Source organism: Schistocerca piceifrons, chromosome 1 (assembly GCF_021461385.2).
Source record: "Schistocerca piceifrons isolate TAMUIC-IGC-003096 chromosome 1, iqSchPice1.1, whole genome shotgun sequence".
Lineage (NCBI taxonomy): Eukaryota > Metazoa > Arthropoda > Insecta > Orthoptera > Acrididae > Schistocerca > Schistocerca piceifrons.
Window position 1 is genome coordinate 1,187,608,543 of NC_060138.1, and position 16,060 is coordinate 1,187,624,602.

Consider the following 16,060-nt stretch of genomic DNA (forward strand, 5'->3'; position numbering starts at 1 on the left):
CAACATGTTTCCAGCCATCGACAGTCCAACTGTAACGCCGGAAATGCATATCCTCCTATTTCCATATATTTTACTATAATTTTTTTCCTTATTTTGTTACCTGAAGATATGACGTTTCTGTGTCTTTGTATATTGTAATTGTTTTACTATTTGTACATATATATTTATGCATTTATGTCGATGTATAATTGGTTTGTTTTGTAAATATTATTTGTATTTTTACGCTGGCCTAGGGAAAGCTATGCTATCGAAGATTACATCGATAAGTCGTGTGGTGCACCGAAGTGTTTAGGATCTTTGGTAGTGTTAACTCTGCCGCGTGGAGCGCGGGCAGAGCAGAGGGAGTCTGGCTGGAGGAGGGCAGTGGAGCAGGTGTGTTGTGTGACGCTCCCGAGAGTTGTCGCGCTTTCGGGGTTTGGCAGCATGTAATTGCGATCGACTTGCTATGTTAGTTTCTGACATGGTGTCGCGGACGGAAAGCGTTAGCTGGCACACATCAAGAGCCCGTTTCGGCTGGACACCGTGTCGAGAAGAAGGCGCGCCAACATCCAGCTTCTGCAACAGCGACGGCCGACAATGAGTGACTGTCGCCACCTCCTCGACCGACGACTTCAAACCTTCAATCAACCAACAGGGAAGACTGGTAGCACGTAAAGTTTTAGAACTGTAGGGCAGATCTCAGCTTTTCAAACTGTTAAATTTTTCTCACTAAATTACAGCAACGTAGCATGAACCTTTGTTGCTCATTGTCCCAATTGCATTACCAAGCAGGGTCCCTTCCTTTTCCGGAATGAACCCGAGTGTCGTTGAAATTCAAACGCCAGCATTAAAGTAATATCATTCGATTTCACTGCTTAAATTTCAAAGTTCAGTTAAGGTATTCATAGCTGTCTACAATATTTAGATTACACAAGCACAAATTAAGAGTGCGAGTTTTGTTACCGTATTTTAGCTTACGTTTGACTGCAGCTCAGCTTGGTACGTACTAAATTTTACTATTGTTAATTGTTCAGAATCAATTAATTCAAGTTCAAAGTTAAATCTCTTATTTCTAAATTGCGTAGATTCAAGTAGCTTTTGAAATGATTGTTGAGGTACCCCAAGACTAACCGTATTTTACTGAATTTCGATGTGCTTCAAAAACAAAGCTCACTATTAATTTCAGTCACTAAATTAACTTTCAATTTTCCGGTTTTATTAATTCTTTTGATAAATTAAGTCAGAGTGCAGCGAAATTTATTACTTCTGACAAACTTTCAGTTTTCACACTACACGTGTAACCTTCAGCTGCCACGCTTCTAGTGCTAATTATATGTGCAATAGCCTTTCTTTTTCAGTTACTATAGTAATTGTCCATAGGACTGGCGACCGTAATTTTCCCCAAATCTCAAATATCTAATTACCGCTAGTTAATTGTTAACGTAACGGCAGCACATTTACTTTCATTATTAACTTTACTCCTTTTCAAAATTAATTTCCACCAGTTTCATTTGAATTTTTCCTTTCATTAAGATGTAACCCTTTCCTCCCTCTTTACCGACAGATTAACTTCGGTGACGATTGCTTTTCCCAAATTTCCATTAGGTACACGCGGTTTAATTTTTCACTGTCATTAAGGTCGATAGGTGAGGAGGAGGTTACACAATGTCGGTGTTGATGGTCCCAGGCGAGGTGCAAAGCTCTGTGTCCTGCAGTCAGAATGAGTTTACGAGTAGGTCCTCGACTCCGAAAGCCCATATCAATAATGTTTCGTTGAATGGCTCGCACGCTGACACTTTCTGATGGGCTAGCACTGATATCTGCAGCAATTTGCAGAAGGGTTGCACTCCTCTCCAGATGAACGATTCTGTTCAGTCGTCGTTGGTCCCGTTCTTGCAGGATCTTTTTCAGGCTGCAGCGATGTCGGAAGTTTGATGTTTTGCCGGATTTCTGATCTTCACTATATTCTCATGGAATGGTCGTACGGGAAAACCTCCATTTCATCGCTATCTCGGAAATGCTGTGTCCCATCGCTGTTTCGTTGAGTATAACACCACGTTCAAATTCACATAAACTTTGATATCCTGTCATTGTAGAAGCAGTAATCCGGCTTAAAACTACGCCAGACACTTGTTGTCTTACACAGGCGTTGCCGACCGCAGCGCCATATTCTGCCTGTTTAGATATCTCTGTATTTGAATACACATTTCTATTCCAGCTTCTTAGTCGCTTCAGTGAATATGAGAAAAAGTACTACCGCAGCTGTTATCTGTGAATGTCTTTATTCTATGACACGACTAGTTTCGGCGCAATGTTACCGCCGTCCTCAGGCCGCACGACTGCCAAAAACGTATTTGATTTATTTGGCGCATTTACTGTGGGATCCTTGTTACCAACACACGTGGGATACCATTCATCAGGAGTCTGTACTCGATACCGTGTTGTCTCCTGATGGAAGCTGGACCACGTGTGCTTGTAACAAGAATGCCGCAGTAAATGCCCCAAGGAAAATTAAATACTCTTTTGGCAATGCCGGGGCCTGAGGATGCTGGTAGTGTGCCACAGAAACTAGTCGTGTGATAGAATAAAGACGTTCTCAGGATACAGCCATGGTGGTATTTTTTTTTTCATATAATTGCAAAGACTTCCAGTGGCAATTGTCCTGTTCCTCGTCGTTAGCTCACCAAAATAAATACTCACGTCGAGGAGACCTCAAGCTAACACCTCGTAATACCATATCTGCACTTGATAATCACGGCGATAACATACTTCATGTATGCCGTACCCAAATGAAACCAATCACTGATGATTAAATCCTGTGGAATTACAAAATTACGTGCATTTTGATTGCTACATGTCACTTGCTGTTCCCACAATCGGGGAATATTGGAGAATAGCGCACAATAATTTTACTACAGAAAATTGTACATTTTCATCAACATTGACAACATATTACTCTCATCGTGGTACGAGTTTCAACATGCTCTGTTCGTTAAAAGTTCGTTTGCTTGGAGTATAGTAGCTATGTGCGGACTGCATGTTTCACTTCCAGATCTGTCACAAACCGTTGACCGGACACTACGTTGCAGTATCAGGACTGTGTGGTGTATGGTGGAATACCTCCCAACAAGGCGCTACAGTCTGGAAACGCGCGACCGCTACGGCCGCAGGTTCGAATCCTGCCTCGGGCATGGATGTGTGTGATGTCCTTAGGTTAGTTAGGTTTGAGTGGTTCTAAGTTCTAGGGGACTGATGACCTCAGATGTTAAGTCCCATAGTGCTCAGAGCCATTGGGCCACCTCCCAACTAAATTTGTCGATTTTCTCACGAACAGGAGAAGCAACATGGGGACGAGCATTGACATGAAGAAGTTTGGCACCGTCAGCATTGATGTTGTGGCGTTGTCACGAAGTACACGACGTGACTTAACCAAAGTTACAGTATTCATAGTGTGCAGCAGAGCTCCGAGATTCTTCGGGCTTGCTACTGTTACGACAGGCCTCTCGGAGCGTGGCAAATCACATGATTCAGTGGGAAGAATACACACCACTTCGAGACATTGCTACGGTCCTTACAGTCTTCCTCGTCCCCGTACACGCTACCCATGTGCCTGTAAATTTCACTTGGTTTGTGCCCTTTGGCTCACGATTATCGATCCACAATTCGCTGCTCTCTACAAGTTGATGACAGTAACATGCGGGTCATGTTTGTTTTGTAGTTCAAGCTTCTCTCGCTTGAGCTGCATATGAAAGCAAAGTTCCGTCTGTATAAAATTTCAACATTCCAAGTGCTATATCAGGGAGAAATAAACTATTGTGCCTTACTTTCCGAACCTGCTTCGTATTTCGAGACGGTTCGTGTGGGATTACGATCAAGTTATTTGGCAGGCCTATTGAGAGGCGATAAGGCGCGTGAGTGCTCTTCAAACCACAGGCACATTATATCGGTTTGTTTTACTTGTTACTATTTTATGCGAGTGTGCTTCTGCGATGTTGTTTAAATTTGGTAGCCAGAATTACATTTGCAACGCATGTAATTATAATTTAGTAACTTACATGATTATTAAAGAATAATCAATTAGATATACATGCTGTCCTGTCAATTTCTTAATTTCACCTGTGAGTTTGCTTCTTGTTTTTTGCTGCGTGGTTGTTCTTGCTGTTTATGAGCGGCTATCTGTTTTGTCCACTTATCCTCGCACTATTTATTAATGCTTAAAGACACTACATGATTACAGAAGCCACTCTTTCCTCAGGGCATATTCGAATGGTGGCTGACAACGTATTTCGGGCTTCACTAATTTCTTTATGATGACGCGGCGCCTTTCTCGATTATCCGCGAGTACAGTGAAGAATAGATATTGCCGTTCTTAAGCGACAAAATTTGATCGAAACAAATAGCCTTTCTGAAATGTAATAATAAATTTGGGGCAGAATGTTGTAAGACACCACTTATTAGCAGATAAGACAGAATTTTATTTTATCTGCAGGTTTACTATTTCATATATGTGAAGTGAATGTATCAGCGCTGCAGTACGTATGGCGTAAGGAGTGAGCGGAAGGTTGTCACACTTCCCAGAAGAGGTGGTTGGCCGTATTTCGCCTTCAGAGCCAATGGGATGAGGTGCCGCTAAGGAAATCGCTCGTGACATCAGAAAAGAGGTACGCAGGGAGCATTCATTCATTCTGGCGCAAATCAAGTAATGTTTATTGATTAATATTCGCTAACAAAAGTTGCCTTTAACCACTCAGACATTAGGAGTCAACTGTCCATTAATACTGTCTTTTAGTAATTTTACAATGCTAGGAAACGTTGATATTATAAGAAAATGAATAACTTTGTCATAATACTAGACATACGATCTCAAAACAAAATGGTTCAAATGGCTCTAACCACTACGGGACTTAACATCTGAGTCCATCTGTTCCATAGACTTAGAACTACTTAAACCTAACTAACCTAAGGACATCACATACATCCACGTCCGAGGCAGGATTCGAACCTGAAGCCCTAGCAGCAGCAAGGTTCCGGATTTAAGCCCCTAGAACAGCTCGGCCACCTCGACCGGCGTACGATCTCATACGAACTGTACCGATTGTACGCTCAAGTTACAGACTCTGTGTCATAGTCGGCAGTTGGCGATAGGGAGACTTTCGATCTAGTCATGCGGTAGATCACGCCCTCGTAGCTTTAATACACTCCTGGAAATTGAAATAAGAACACCGTGAATTCATTGTCCCAGGAAGGGGAAACTTTATTGACACATTCCTGGGGTCAGATACATCACATGATCACACTGACAGAACCACAGGCACATAGACACAGGCAACAGAGGATGCACAATGTCGGCACTAGTACAGTGTATATCCACCTTTCGCAGCAATGCAGGCTGCTATTCTCCCATGAAGACGATCGTAGAGATGCTGGATGTAATCCTGTGGAACGACTTGCCATGCCATTTCCACCTGGCGCCTCAGTTGGACCAGCGTTCGTGCTGGACGTGCAGACCGCGTGAGACGACGCTTCATCCAGTCCCAAACATGCTCAATGGGGGACAGATCCGGAGATCTTGCTGGGCAGCGTAGTTGACTTACACCTTCTAGAGCACGTTGGGTGGCACGGGATACATGCGGACGTGCATTGTCCTGTTGGAACAGCAAGTTCCCTTGCCGGTCTAGGAATGGTAGAACGATGGGTTCGATGACGGTTTGGATGTACCGTGTACTATTCAGTGTCCCCTCGACGATCACCAGTGGTGTACGGCCAGTGTAGGAGATCGCTCCCCACACCATGATGCCGGGTGTTGGCCCTGTGTGCCTCGGTCGTATGCAGTCCTGATTGTGGCGCTCACCTGCACGGCGCCAAACACGCATACGACCATCATTGGCACCAAGGTAGAAGCAACTCTCATCGCTGAAGACGACACGTCTCCATTCGTCCCTCCATTCACGCCTGTCGCGACACCACTGGAGGCGGGCTGCACGATGTTGGGGCGTGAGCGGAAGACGGCCTAAAGGTGTGCGGGACCGTAGCCCAGCTTCATGGAGACGGTTGCGAATGGTCCTCGCCGATACCCCAGGAGCAACAGTGTCCCTAATTTGCTGGGAAGTGGCGGTGCGGTCCCCTACGGTACTGCGTAGGATCCTACGGTCTTGGTGTGCATCCGTGCGTCGCTGCGGTCCGGTCCCAGGTCGACGGGCACGTGCACCTTCCGCCGACCACTGGCGACAACATCGATGTACTATGGAGACCTCACGCCCCACGTGTTGAGCAATTCGGCGGTACGTCCACCTGGCCTCCCGCATGCCCACTATACGCCCTCGCTCAAAGTCCGTCAACTGCACATACGGTTCACGTCCACGCTGTCGCGGCATGCTACCAGTGTTAAAGACTGCGATGGAGCTCCGTATGCCACGGCAAACTGGCTGACACTGACGGCGGCGGTGCACAAATGCTGCGCAGCTAGCGCCATTCGACGGCCAACACCGCGGTTCCTGGTGTGTCCGCTGTGCCGTACGTGTGATCATTGCTTGTACAGCCCTCTCGCAGTGTCCGGAGCAAGTATGGTGGGTCTGACACACCGGTGTCAATGTGTTCTTTTTTCCATTTCCAGGAGTGTAGTTAGACTATAATCAGTGCGAACATGTACATTTTACTTTTTTTCTTAAATAAACGCACTATAATGGCATCCAGCGTAAAAATTATTTGCACAAGAAAACTTCCTCACTCCTTACATTGTCAGTCCACCAACTTTTCATCATTATTCTGTAGCGCCATATCTCTAATGCTTGGATTCTCTTCCTGTTTTCCCACAGTTAATCTTTCACTACCATAAAATGTTGTGTTGCAAACGTACGTTCTCAGATATATCTTACTTAAATTAAGGCCTACGTTTGATACTGGAAGGCCTATGTTGTCCGGGAATCCCCTTTTTGGAACTGCTAGTCTACTTTTTACGTCCTTGTTCCGTCCGTTGCAGGTTATTTTGCTGCCTAGATGGCAGAGTTCTTTAACTTCACCTCCTTCGTGATCACCAGACCTGATGTTAAGTTTCTCGCTATTTTCATAATTCAGTAAACAGGAAAGATCCATAAATCAATTGCAGCTATGTTTTCAGTGTAGTTTTGCTCAGTAATAAGTCACTCTCCAGTATAATCCTATAGAAGTTTGTTTTCCCATGGTTTCAGTTCTGCAGAACACGGCAAGTGATTGTGACGCCAATTTTTTTCTTTGTATTTCTTAATAAAACAAACATATCAGAGATGTTCCATTGGACTCTGTCTAGCAACTGTGCTTGACTGGCCGAAAGCAAAAACCTTGCTTTAGTTCTAGGCGCTCAGTCCGGAACCGCGCGACTGCTACGGTCGTAGGTTCGAATCCTGCCTCGGGCATGGATGTGTGTGATGTCCTTAGGTTAGTTAGGTTTAAGTAGTTCTAATTTCTAGGGGACTGATGACCATAAATGTTAAGTCCCATAGTGCTCAGAGCCATTTTTTGAACCTTGCTTTAGTTTAACCCGCTGCATTTTGCTCTGACGCATCTCAACATGGTACATGCTTCGGTTTACGCTCATTTTTAACACTCTTTCAGATTACGAGGCAGTCCCCTCAATGTCCTTTCAGATTGCACCTGACAATCACGATCAGAATGTGCGCCGAGTTTCCCGTGAGAGGTTAAGACGAGACAATGGGAGGGCTGTTCCCCGCTCGAGGCTGCCGTACCACCGTCGACACACCCCGGCCCGCAGCTCAGAAATTAATTACCAGACCTGTCTGCGGGCGGACGCAGATTTCACGTCAGACTGCGGGCAGACGCTGATCGCTCAAGCTGCTCGACGGCTCCGAAAATAGTGAGGCGCTCCCCCTCCCTGGTGCACGCCAGGGGCGGATATTCCGACCGGCAGAGCTCTATGATGAGGCAGAGAAGACTCGATGTCCCTGCAGATTTGTATTTGATAGCAGCATTCACGGCCATTCATTCTTTGCAGTCTCTAAGCAAGGAAAGTGATTTAAACTTTAGGTTTCTTGAATCTGGACAGGTCTCGCTTTTACCCTATACTTTGTGAACCTCATTCCTGATCTATAACGCTTTGGAAGTTGGGATTCTAAGCAGGTACTTAATAAAACTACGAAATATTATATTTATTAAACAGTGGAGTTTATTTGCTACAACAATTTGTCCTACAAATGCATCTTGAATGTACGTTTAGTTTCCAGTGCTACCTGTGTAGAATCGTGCAGACTGTGGCAGCCTTCACTCGCTCAGCGTCCAAGGATCTGCGTTACCTGTAACATCTTGTAGTTCGGATTATAATTGAGGAAATAATAGTTTGGTGGGCGCGGACCACAGAGGAAACGCCTGCAGCCGTTGGTGGAGGGGGAAGGCCATAGGCATAAATACTGAACCAGGTCCACTCGAGGAGCAGTCTCAGGTCGCACCTGATGAAGGTTACGAGCTACGTGACCGAAATATCGTGCAAGTACGACGCTGATATCCGGCAGAACACCCGACAACCCAAGATGTCAATAGTAATTTATTTCACCTGATGTAGTTGTGACGGATTGTTTTACCTAACCTAATGATTAGGTGATATCTATCGTAATTGCATCTAACTACAATATGTGAGAAGCAACATATTAAGTATGTTGACATAAGCCTACTACAGGCTGAATGATCTTACACATATGATGACCCAAAGATTTTACCGAGAACTACACTTGCATCCAAAATTCATCTCATGGACAAACTGTTGTTCTAGTAAACTATCATAGATGGAGAATACTGATTTACCTAACGTTATGGAGTACTGACATAAAATCGCAACGTCATAGGTGTTATAGAAAAAATAGTAATGCATTCTCAAAGTAGACGTGAAAACGCAACCTTCTCACTCCAGGTCACATTCAGCGACACTCACAGCAACGTGACAGTAAATGAACAAGTGCAGCAAACAACACGTAAATTTTTCGCTGGACTTAAATACGAGGGCAATTCAATAAGTAATGCAACAATTTTTTTTCTGAAACAGGGGTTGTTTTATTCAGCATTGAAATACACCAGGTTATTACCCAATCGTTTAGCTACACAACACTATTTTTCAACGTAATCTCCATTCAATGCTACGGCCTTACGCCACCTTGAAATGAGGGCCTGTATGCCTGCACGGTACCATTCCACTGGTCGATGTCGGAGCCAACGTCGTACTGCATCAATAACTTCTTCATCATCCGCGTAGTGCCTCCCACGGATTGCGTCCTTCATTGGGCCAAACATATGGAAATCCGACGGTGCGAGATCGGGGCTGTAGGGTGCATGAGGAAGAACAATCCATTGAAGTTTTGTGAGCTCCTCTCGGGTGCGAAGACTTGTGTGAGGTCTTGCGTTGTCATGAAGAAGGAGAAGTTCGTTCAGATTTTTGTGCCTACGAACACGCTGAAGTCGTTTCTGCAATTTCTGAAGCGTAGCACAATACACTTCAGAGTTGATCGTTTGACCATGGGGAAGGAAATCGAACCGAATAACCCCTTCAGCGTCCCAGAAGACTGTAACCATGACTTTACCGGCTGAGGGTATGGCTTTAAACTTTTTCTTGGAAGGGGGGTGGGTGTGGCGCCACTCCATTGATTGCCGTTTTGTTTCAGGTTCGAAGTGATGAACCCATGTTTCATCGCCTGTAACAATCTTTGACAAGAAATTGTCACCCTCAGCCACATGACGAGCAAGCAATTCCGCACAGATGGTTCTTCTTTGCTCTTTATGGTGTTCGGTTAGACAACGAGGGACCCAGCGGGAACAAACCTTTGAATATCCCAACTGGTGAACAACTGTGACAGCACTACCAACAGAGATGTCAAGTTGAGCACTGAGTTGTTTGATGGTGATCCGTCGATCATCTCGAACGAGTGTGTTTGCACGCTCCGCCATTGCAGGAGTCACAGCTGTGCACGGCCGGCCCGCACGCGGGAGATCAGACAGTCTTGCTTGACCCTGCGGCGATGATGACACAGGCTTTGCCCAACGACTCACCGTGCTTTTGTCCACTGCCAGATCACCGTAGACATTCTGCAAGCGCCTATGAATATCTGAGATGCCCTGGTTTTCAGCTGAAAGAAACTCGATCACTGCCCGTTGTTTGCAACGCACATCCGTTACAGACGCCATTTTAACAGCTCCGTACAGCGCTGCCAGCTGTCGGAAGTCAATGAAACTATACGAGACGAAGCGGGAATGTTTGAAAATATTCCATAAGAAATTTCCGGGTTTTTCAACCAAAATTGTCCTAGAAAAAAAATGTGTTGCATTACTTATTGAACTGCCCTCGTATGTGTGAAAAACTTGGTGCACCTTTTACAGCCTTTCACACAAAAACCTTTAAACTGCTTTAACTTTTGGCAACAACCCCTGAGATGTGGCAGCGAGCTGATGTCTTTCGCCATTTAAGGATGTCATTCGTGGATGACATTTTGAGGACGATGAGGAGGTAATTAACACAGGACAAGGATTGGATTCCCACAGGGCACACATGCCCTTCTTTCGCACTGGAGGAAGACCATAGATTAAGCGGAAAATTAGGGTGTGTGGATAAAATACCATTCTTTCGTGTGTATAATTCTTATTATGTTCAATAAAGAATTCTTGAAGAAAAAATATGGTGCATAACTTTCTGGGCAACCCTTGTATTACGGAAATCCCTATCTATGAACATGCCTTATGCTTTCATCGAGAATATATTTTAAGAGTTTATCCAGTCATCGTTGTTAACTAGCAACTAATGCAAATATTGTCATAAACTACGTAACAAGTAAAATTTCCAATGTAGATTCTATTCAGAATGAGAGTTTCACTCTGCAGCAGAGTGTGCGCTGATACGAAACTATTAGATGCAGAAGTTAATTACATAATTTAATTAGAGGATGGTCAAATGACAATTTGTGTATTTAAAATATTTGCTGAAAGAACCATAATTGATGAAATGATATGATATTATGAGGTATTTTGGAAATAAGGACTGAATTTCTGACGAAAGTGTAGTGTCATTTTCTTGGAATTAGTGACGGAATTCCAATTTTGTTTGACCAATGTATTTTGGTGTTATTCAACAAATACATTTCAGAAAATCGAGCAGTGTGAAGAAGAGCTATAAGTGTATTGCATAACAGTATTAATTGTATATTTCGCAATTTTGTACGTAGTTTTGTGACCTTGTGCGGTAAGGACCTCTTATACTTCTGTAAGTTAACGGAAAACGCAAATTCATTGAGAACTAATGATGGGTGATAAAATATGGCTGCAGCAACCAGATGCATAAAGAGAAAATTCTTTCTCATTGTTTCCCCGTACCATTAATGTAAAAGCTGTGACTGTCATAACTACAAGATGTCACTATACCCCATCAGTCCAGGAAGCTTTCATACTAGAATAATAAAAATTAAAAAAAAAAACCTTAAGATGGGGATTTTAAAGCCTGAGTTGTTACACATAGTTTCTCCCCTTACTTGCGTAGACAACACAAAATGCTCATAAAACATGTAGAACTGTCAGATAAATCGTTATTTAGGAAGTTATTCAACTCTCACATGTCATATCGGCTTTGAATGTAAGCTATGTCGTCAAAGCTTTCACCCATTATGAATGTTTCTGTAGCTTGTTGTGTGTTAGGTTCATATTGATAACACCAGGCGTCGTCACATATGATTTTTTCCAGAAAAGAATTGTATTCGATTCGCACTTCCATGAAGTGATGGCAGATGACCATGTGTCGTTGTTTTCGTTCGAGATTCAAAGTGTGTGGGACAAACTTTTCACAAGTTTTTCCTTCATTCAAACGTTCTGGAGCATGCCTTGAACACTTGATTGAGAAATGTGTCACCACTGCGATTTGTGACACAAGGAAGTTCATACAATACGGACGTGCAACCACTACTTAACACTGCTTGCCGTTGGTGGGGAGGCTTACGTGCATCAGCGATACAGATAGACGTACGGTATGTGCAACCACTACGGAGGGGTAACTGTTGAGAGGCCAGACAAACGTGTGGTGCCTCAAGAGGGGCAGCAGCATTTTCAGCTGTTGCAGGGGCTACTGTCTGGATGATTGACTGATCTGGTCTCATAACACTAACCAAAACGGCCTTGCTGTGCTGGTACTGCAAACGGATGAAAACACGGGAAAGGTACAGCCGTAATTTTTCCTGAGGGCATGCAGTTTTACTGTATGTACAATGTCGATTTACAATTTGTACAGAAACCAGTGGCAGTTATAAGGGTCGAGGGGCATGAAAGGGAAGCAGTGCTTGGTGAAGGGAGTGAGACTGTGTTGTAGCCTCTCCCCGACGTTATTCAATCTGTATATTGAGCAAGCAGTAAAGGAAACAAAAGCAAAATTCGGAGTAGGAATTAAAATCCATGGAGAAGAAATAAAAACTATGAGGTTCACCGATGACATTGTAATTCTGTTAGAGAGAGCAAAGGACCTGGAAGAGCAGTTGAACAGAATGGACAATGTCTTGAAAGGAGCATACGAGATGAACAGCAACAAAAGCTGGCAATGGCAAGGAAAGTGTTTCTGAAGAAGAGATATTTGTTAACATCGAGTGTAGATTTAAGTGTCAGGAAGTCGTTTCTGAAAGTATTTCCATGGAATGTAGCCATGTATGGAATTGGAACGTGGACGATAAATAGTTTAGACAAGAAGAGAATAGCTTTCAAATTGTGGTATTACAGAAGAATGCTGCGGATTAGACGGGCCGTCCGCCTTGGCAGAGCGGTTCTAGGCGCTTCAGTTTGGAATCGCGCGCCTGCTATGGTATCAGGTTCGTATCCTACCCCGGGCAACGGTGAGAGTGGTGCCCTTAAGTTAGTTAGGTTTAAGTAAATCTCAGTCTAGGGGACTGACGACCTCAGATGTTAAGTCCCATAGTGTTTAGAGCCATTTGAACAATTTTTGATTAGATGGGTAGATCTCATAACAAATGAAGAGGCACTGAATAGAACTGGGGATATGAGAAATTTGTAGCACAACTTGACTAGAAGAAGGGATCTGTTGGTAGGGCATGTTATCAGGCATCAAGGGATCACCAATTTAGTATTGGAGGGTAGCGTGTAGGGGAAAAATCGCAGAGGGAGACCAAGAGATGAATACACTAAGCAGATTCAGAAGAATGTAGGTTGCAGTAGGTACTGGAAGAAGAAGAAGCTTCCACAGAATAGAGTAGCATGGAAAGCAGCACTACAACAACAAACACTGCTTGCTAACAAGTGACTTGTATAATGTGCATACGTTGATGACAGATGTTAGGTACTACACTGACGTCTCTTAACTGCCAGAAATAGACTCGGAACTTTTTGGACGAAAGATATATACTGCGGACGTTAACATGAGTGTTGCTGTTGAGTATTAGCCCCCAGTCACGGTAGTCTATGAAACAACATAAAAAGGACTTCGAAATGGGAGTAGCTTTTGATATTATGGAGAGTTAACTACGATGGCACCTAAGGTGGTGGTACGTTTGTGGTATGTCTCTACAGGACCAAACTGCTGAGGTCATCGGTACCTAGGATTTCACAATATATAATCTACTTTTAACTATCTTACACTAAGTACAACAGACACACTCATTCTGGAGGGCGTACTCGAACCTCTGACGGGGGGAGCCGCGTGAACCGTGGCAAGACGCATCAGACCACGCGGCTGCCCAGCACGTCTCATCTAAGGCAAGTACCATCACATGTTGTCAGCTACAGTCAGTGATGCAGTATTGTAAATTTATACAAGTTGTAAAAATAGATGTACGTTCTGTGTGTGTGTGTGTGTGTGTGTGTGTGTGTGTGTTCCAAATCTCCTGCTAAGCTACAGAATCGATTTCAACCAAGTATGGTACACATATCCATTACTGTAATGTATGGCAACAATCGCTGTGGGGGCACGCGCCATCAAACTACCATAGTTCAGGATATATGACGTCATAAAACAATGAGATGAGAGAGAAACTGCCACATTATACAACACCTTTAAATTAATTATTGTTTTCTGCTAATTTTATTCCAAACACATTTCGTACACATTATTCGCGTATGCCTCTAAATGTGCCCACAAAATTATATCGTTGTGTGACACACAAATGAAGAAATTCGGCTTCATAAACACTCAGAAGGGCGAAGAATTGCTGCATCACTCACGGCGTACGAGTTTATTACGTTTTTGTTACTAACTCAATTCGCAACATATTTCGGTGACAGTATTCACAAAAGCTGCTAAATGTACTCACACAAACATGTCATTGCATGACAGATGTAACGTCATAAACACTGAGACACGTGAATAAATTGCGCGTCATACATAATGTTTTAGCAGATTTACTATTTACTAGGAAGTTACCCCTACATTTTATCAACTTAAGGAAATCGCTGACACTTGGCACCGCTTGTGGCTGCCTTCAGCTGCGAAGGGCAAACGGCTACTGGCGAAAACGATAGCCGTCTGTAAAGCTACGATAGACGTTACTTGGAAACATTTACAATATCGCTTTGCAGACACGGGAACCAGCTGTCCCATCGTACAGATTATTTAATTAACTTGGATACTGTGCTTGTATATTTTTACATGATGGATATTCTTTGTACGATTGTTTCATGATTTCAGAGGTGTTTTGCAAATACGGAAATAAAATGTTTTCGACACTTCACTATACAGGAGAGCATCTGTCAAGTTTGGAAGGCAGGAGACGAGGTGCTGGCGGAAGTAGGGCTGTAAGGCTTGCTTGGGATGCTCAGACAGTAGAACATTTGCCCGCGAAAGTGAAAGGTCCCTAGTTCGAGTCCCGGACCAGCATACAGTTTTAATCTGCCAGTAAGTTCCACTTCACAACATAGATCATTTCGCTTCTAACAGGAAATAAGCAAAATGGGTACCTAGGCAACGTCCTGTTTGTCAGCTAGCAGGAAAATAAACAAAAGCTCAGATATAGCTTTGGAATTCATTTTAACGATAACCTTTTCTATTATTCTCGCTTAGAACCACGCTTAGGCACAAGGTAGCGCTGGCTGTCGTGGAAATCACGATGCAGTAAATTATTACAGACGTGAAAAGGTCACACGTGGCGACACCGACGTCCAGCAAGCCACAATTTATTCCCAGGACCGTAATTCTTGTCCTGCGGCTGACTTCAGTTAACCTTACATTTCCAGGTCTAACTTCTTGATGACATTCTTCAGTGGGAATAAATCATCCTGAAATCGTGGGTCTGAATGCGGTGGACGTCTTCCTCGGCGGTGGGCCCCCCCCACCACGGCCGCAAGCGGTGACGGATGACCCCTGGCGGCCGCGCGTTAAAATTGCAGGGGCTTCCCCGCTGCCGCCATTATGCGGCGAGCGTTTAAGCGCGGGGCTGACCGCCGCAGACTCGGCCTGCCTCGGCTCGTCTCGGCAGTTCTGCATGATTTACGGGCCGGCCGCGGCGATTATGCCTCATTGGGAGAGCCGCGTCTATTTCGAGGAGGTCCGCCGATTGCCGCCGGAGAAAGAATTTACGACGCGGTGAGCGGCTGCGGCGTTCGTGCGCGCACGCGATGTCACTCACGCTGGCCGCGTAAACTGACGTCCACTCCCTCCCTCCTCTAACCTCCCACCCCCACCGGAAGGGTAATTCCACCCCCTGCCGTAGCCGCAGTGACGCCTTTCTTCTTGGAAGGTACATCCATTACGTGTCTCACTGTCACACAAGGTCGAATGTTTCTGCTCTACGATCTCATCTACAGCTATATCTACAGGAGTAACCTTCCCTTAAGCCGATGAACTTTTCTCCAGATTCTGCAGCTGGCTCCCTCTTTCGTCATCGTAGTTAGAACTTACTTGTGATATTACGATAGGTTCATATTGTGCAGTTTAATACATACAGCAGGAGTATAGCCAACAGCTAAATTTATTTTATTAATAAAGGAAATGATTTCATTCATCATTTTGATTTTCAATTAAAGGTAATTCTGAAGATTTTGTGAATAAAGCCATCAATATCGCTGTCAAAACCTTCTGTATCATACAGTTTCAGCTACTGCCATCATCAGATAATTGTAATTAAGTTTG

At 44.1% G+C, this 16,060-nt stretch overlaps 1 protein-coding gene across 1 annotated transcript in view; it reads left to right on the forward strand.

Moving 5' to 3' along the window:
* The window catches only part of LOC124779149 (piggyBac transposable element-derived protein 4-like), a 58,945-nt gene extending 43,427 nt beyond the window's left edge, over nt 1-15,518 (forward strand). The window contains exon 2 of the mRNA XM_047253690.1: nt 15,319-15,518. Coding sequence (XP_047109646.1) covers nt 15,319-15,518 — 200 coding nt within the window. The remainder of the gene's footprint in view (nt 1-15,318) is intronic.
* The last annotated feature ends 542 nt before the right edge of the window (nt 15,519-16,060 follow it).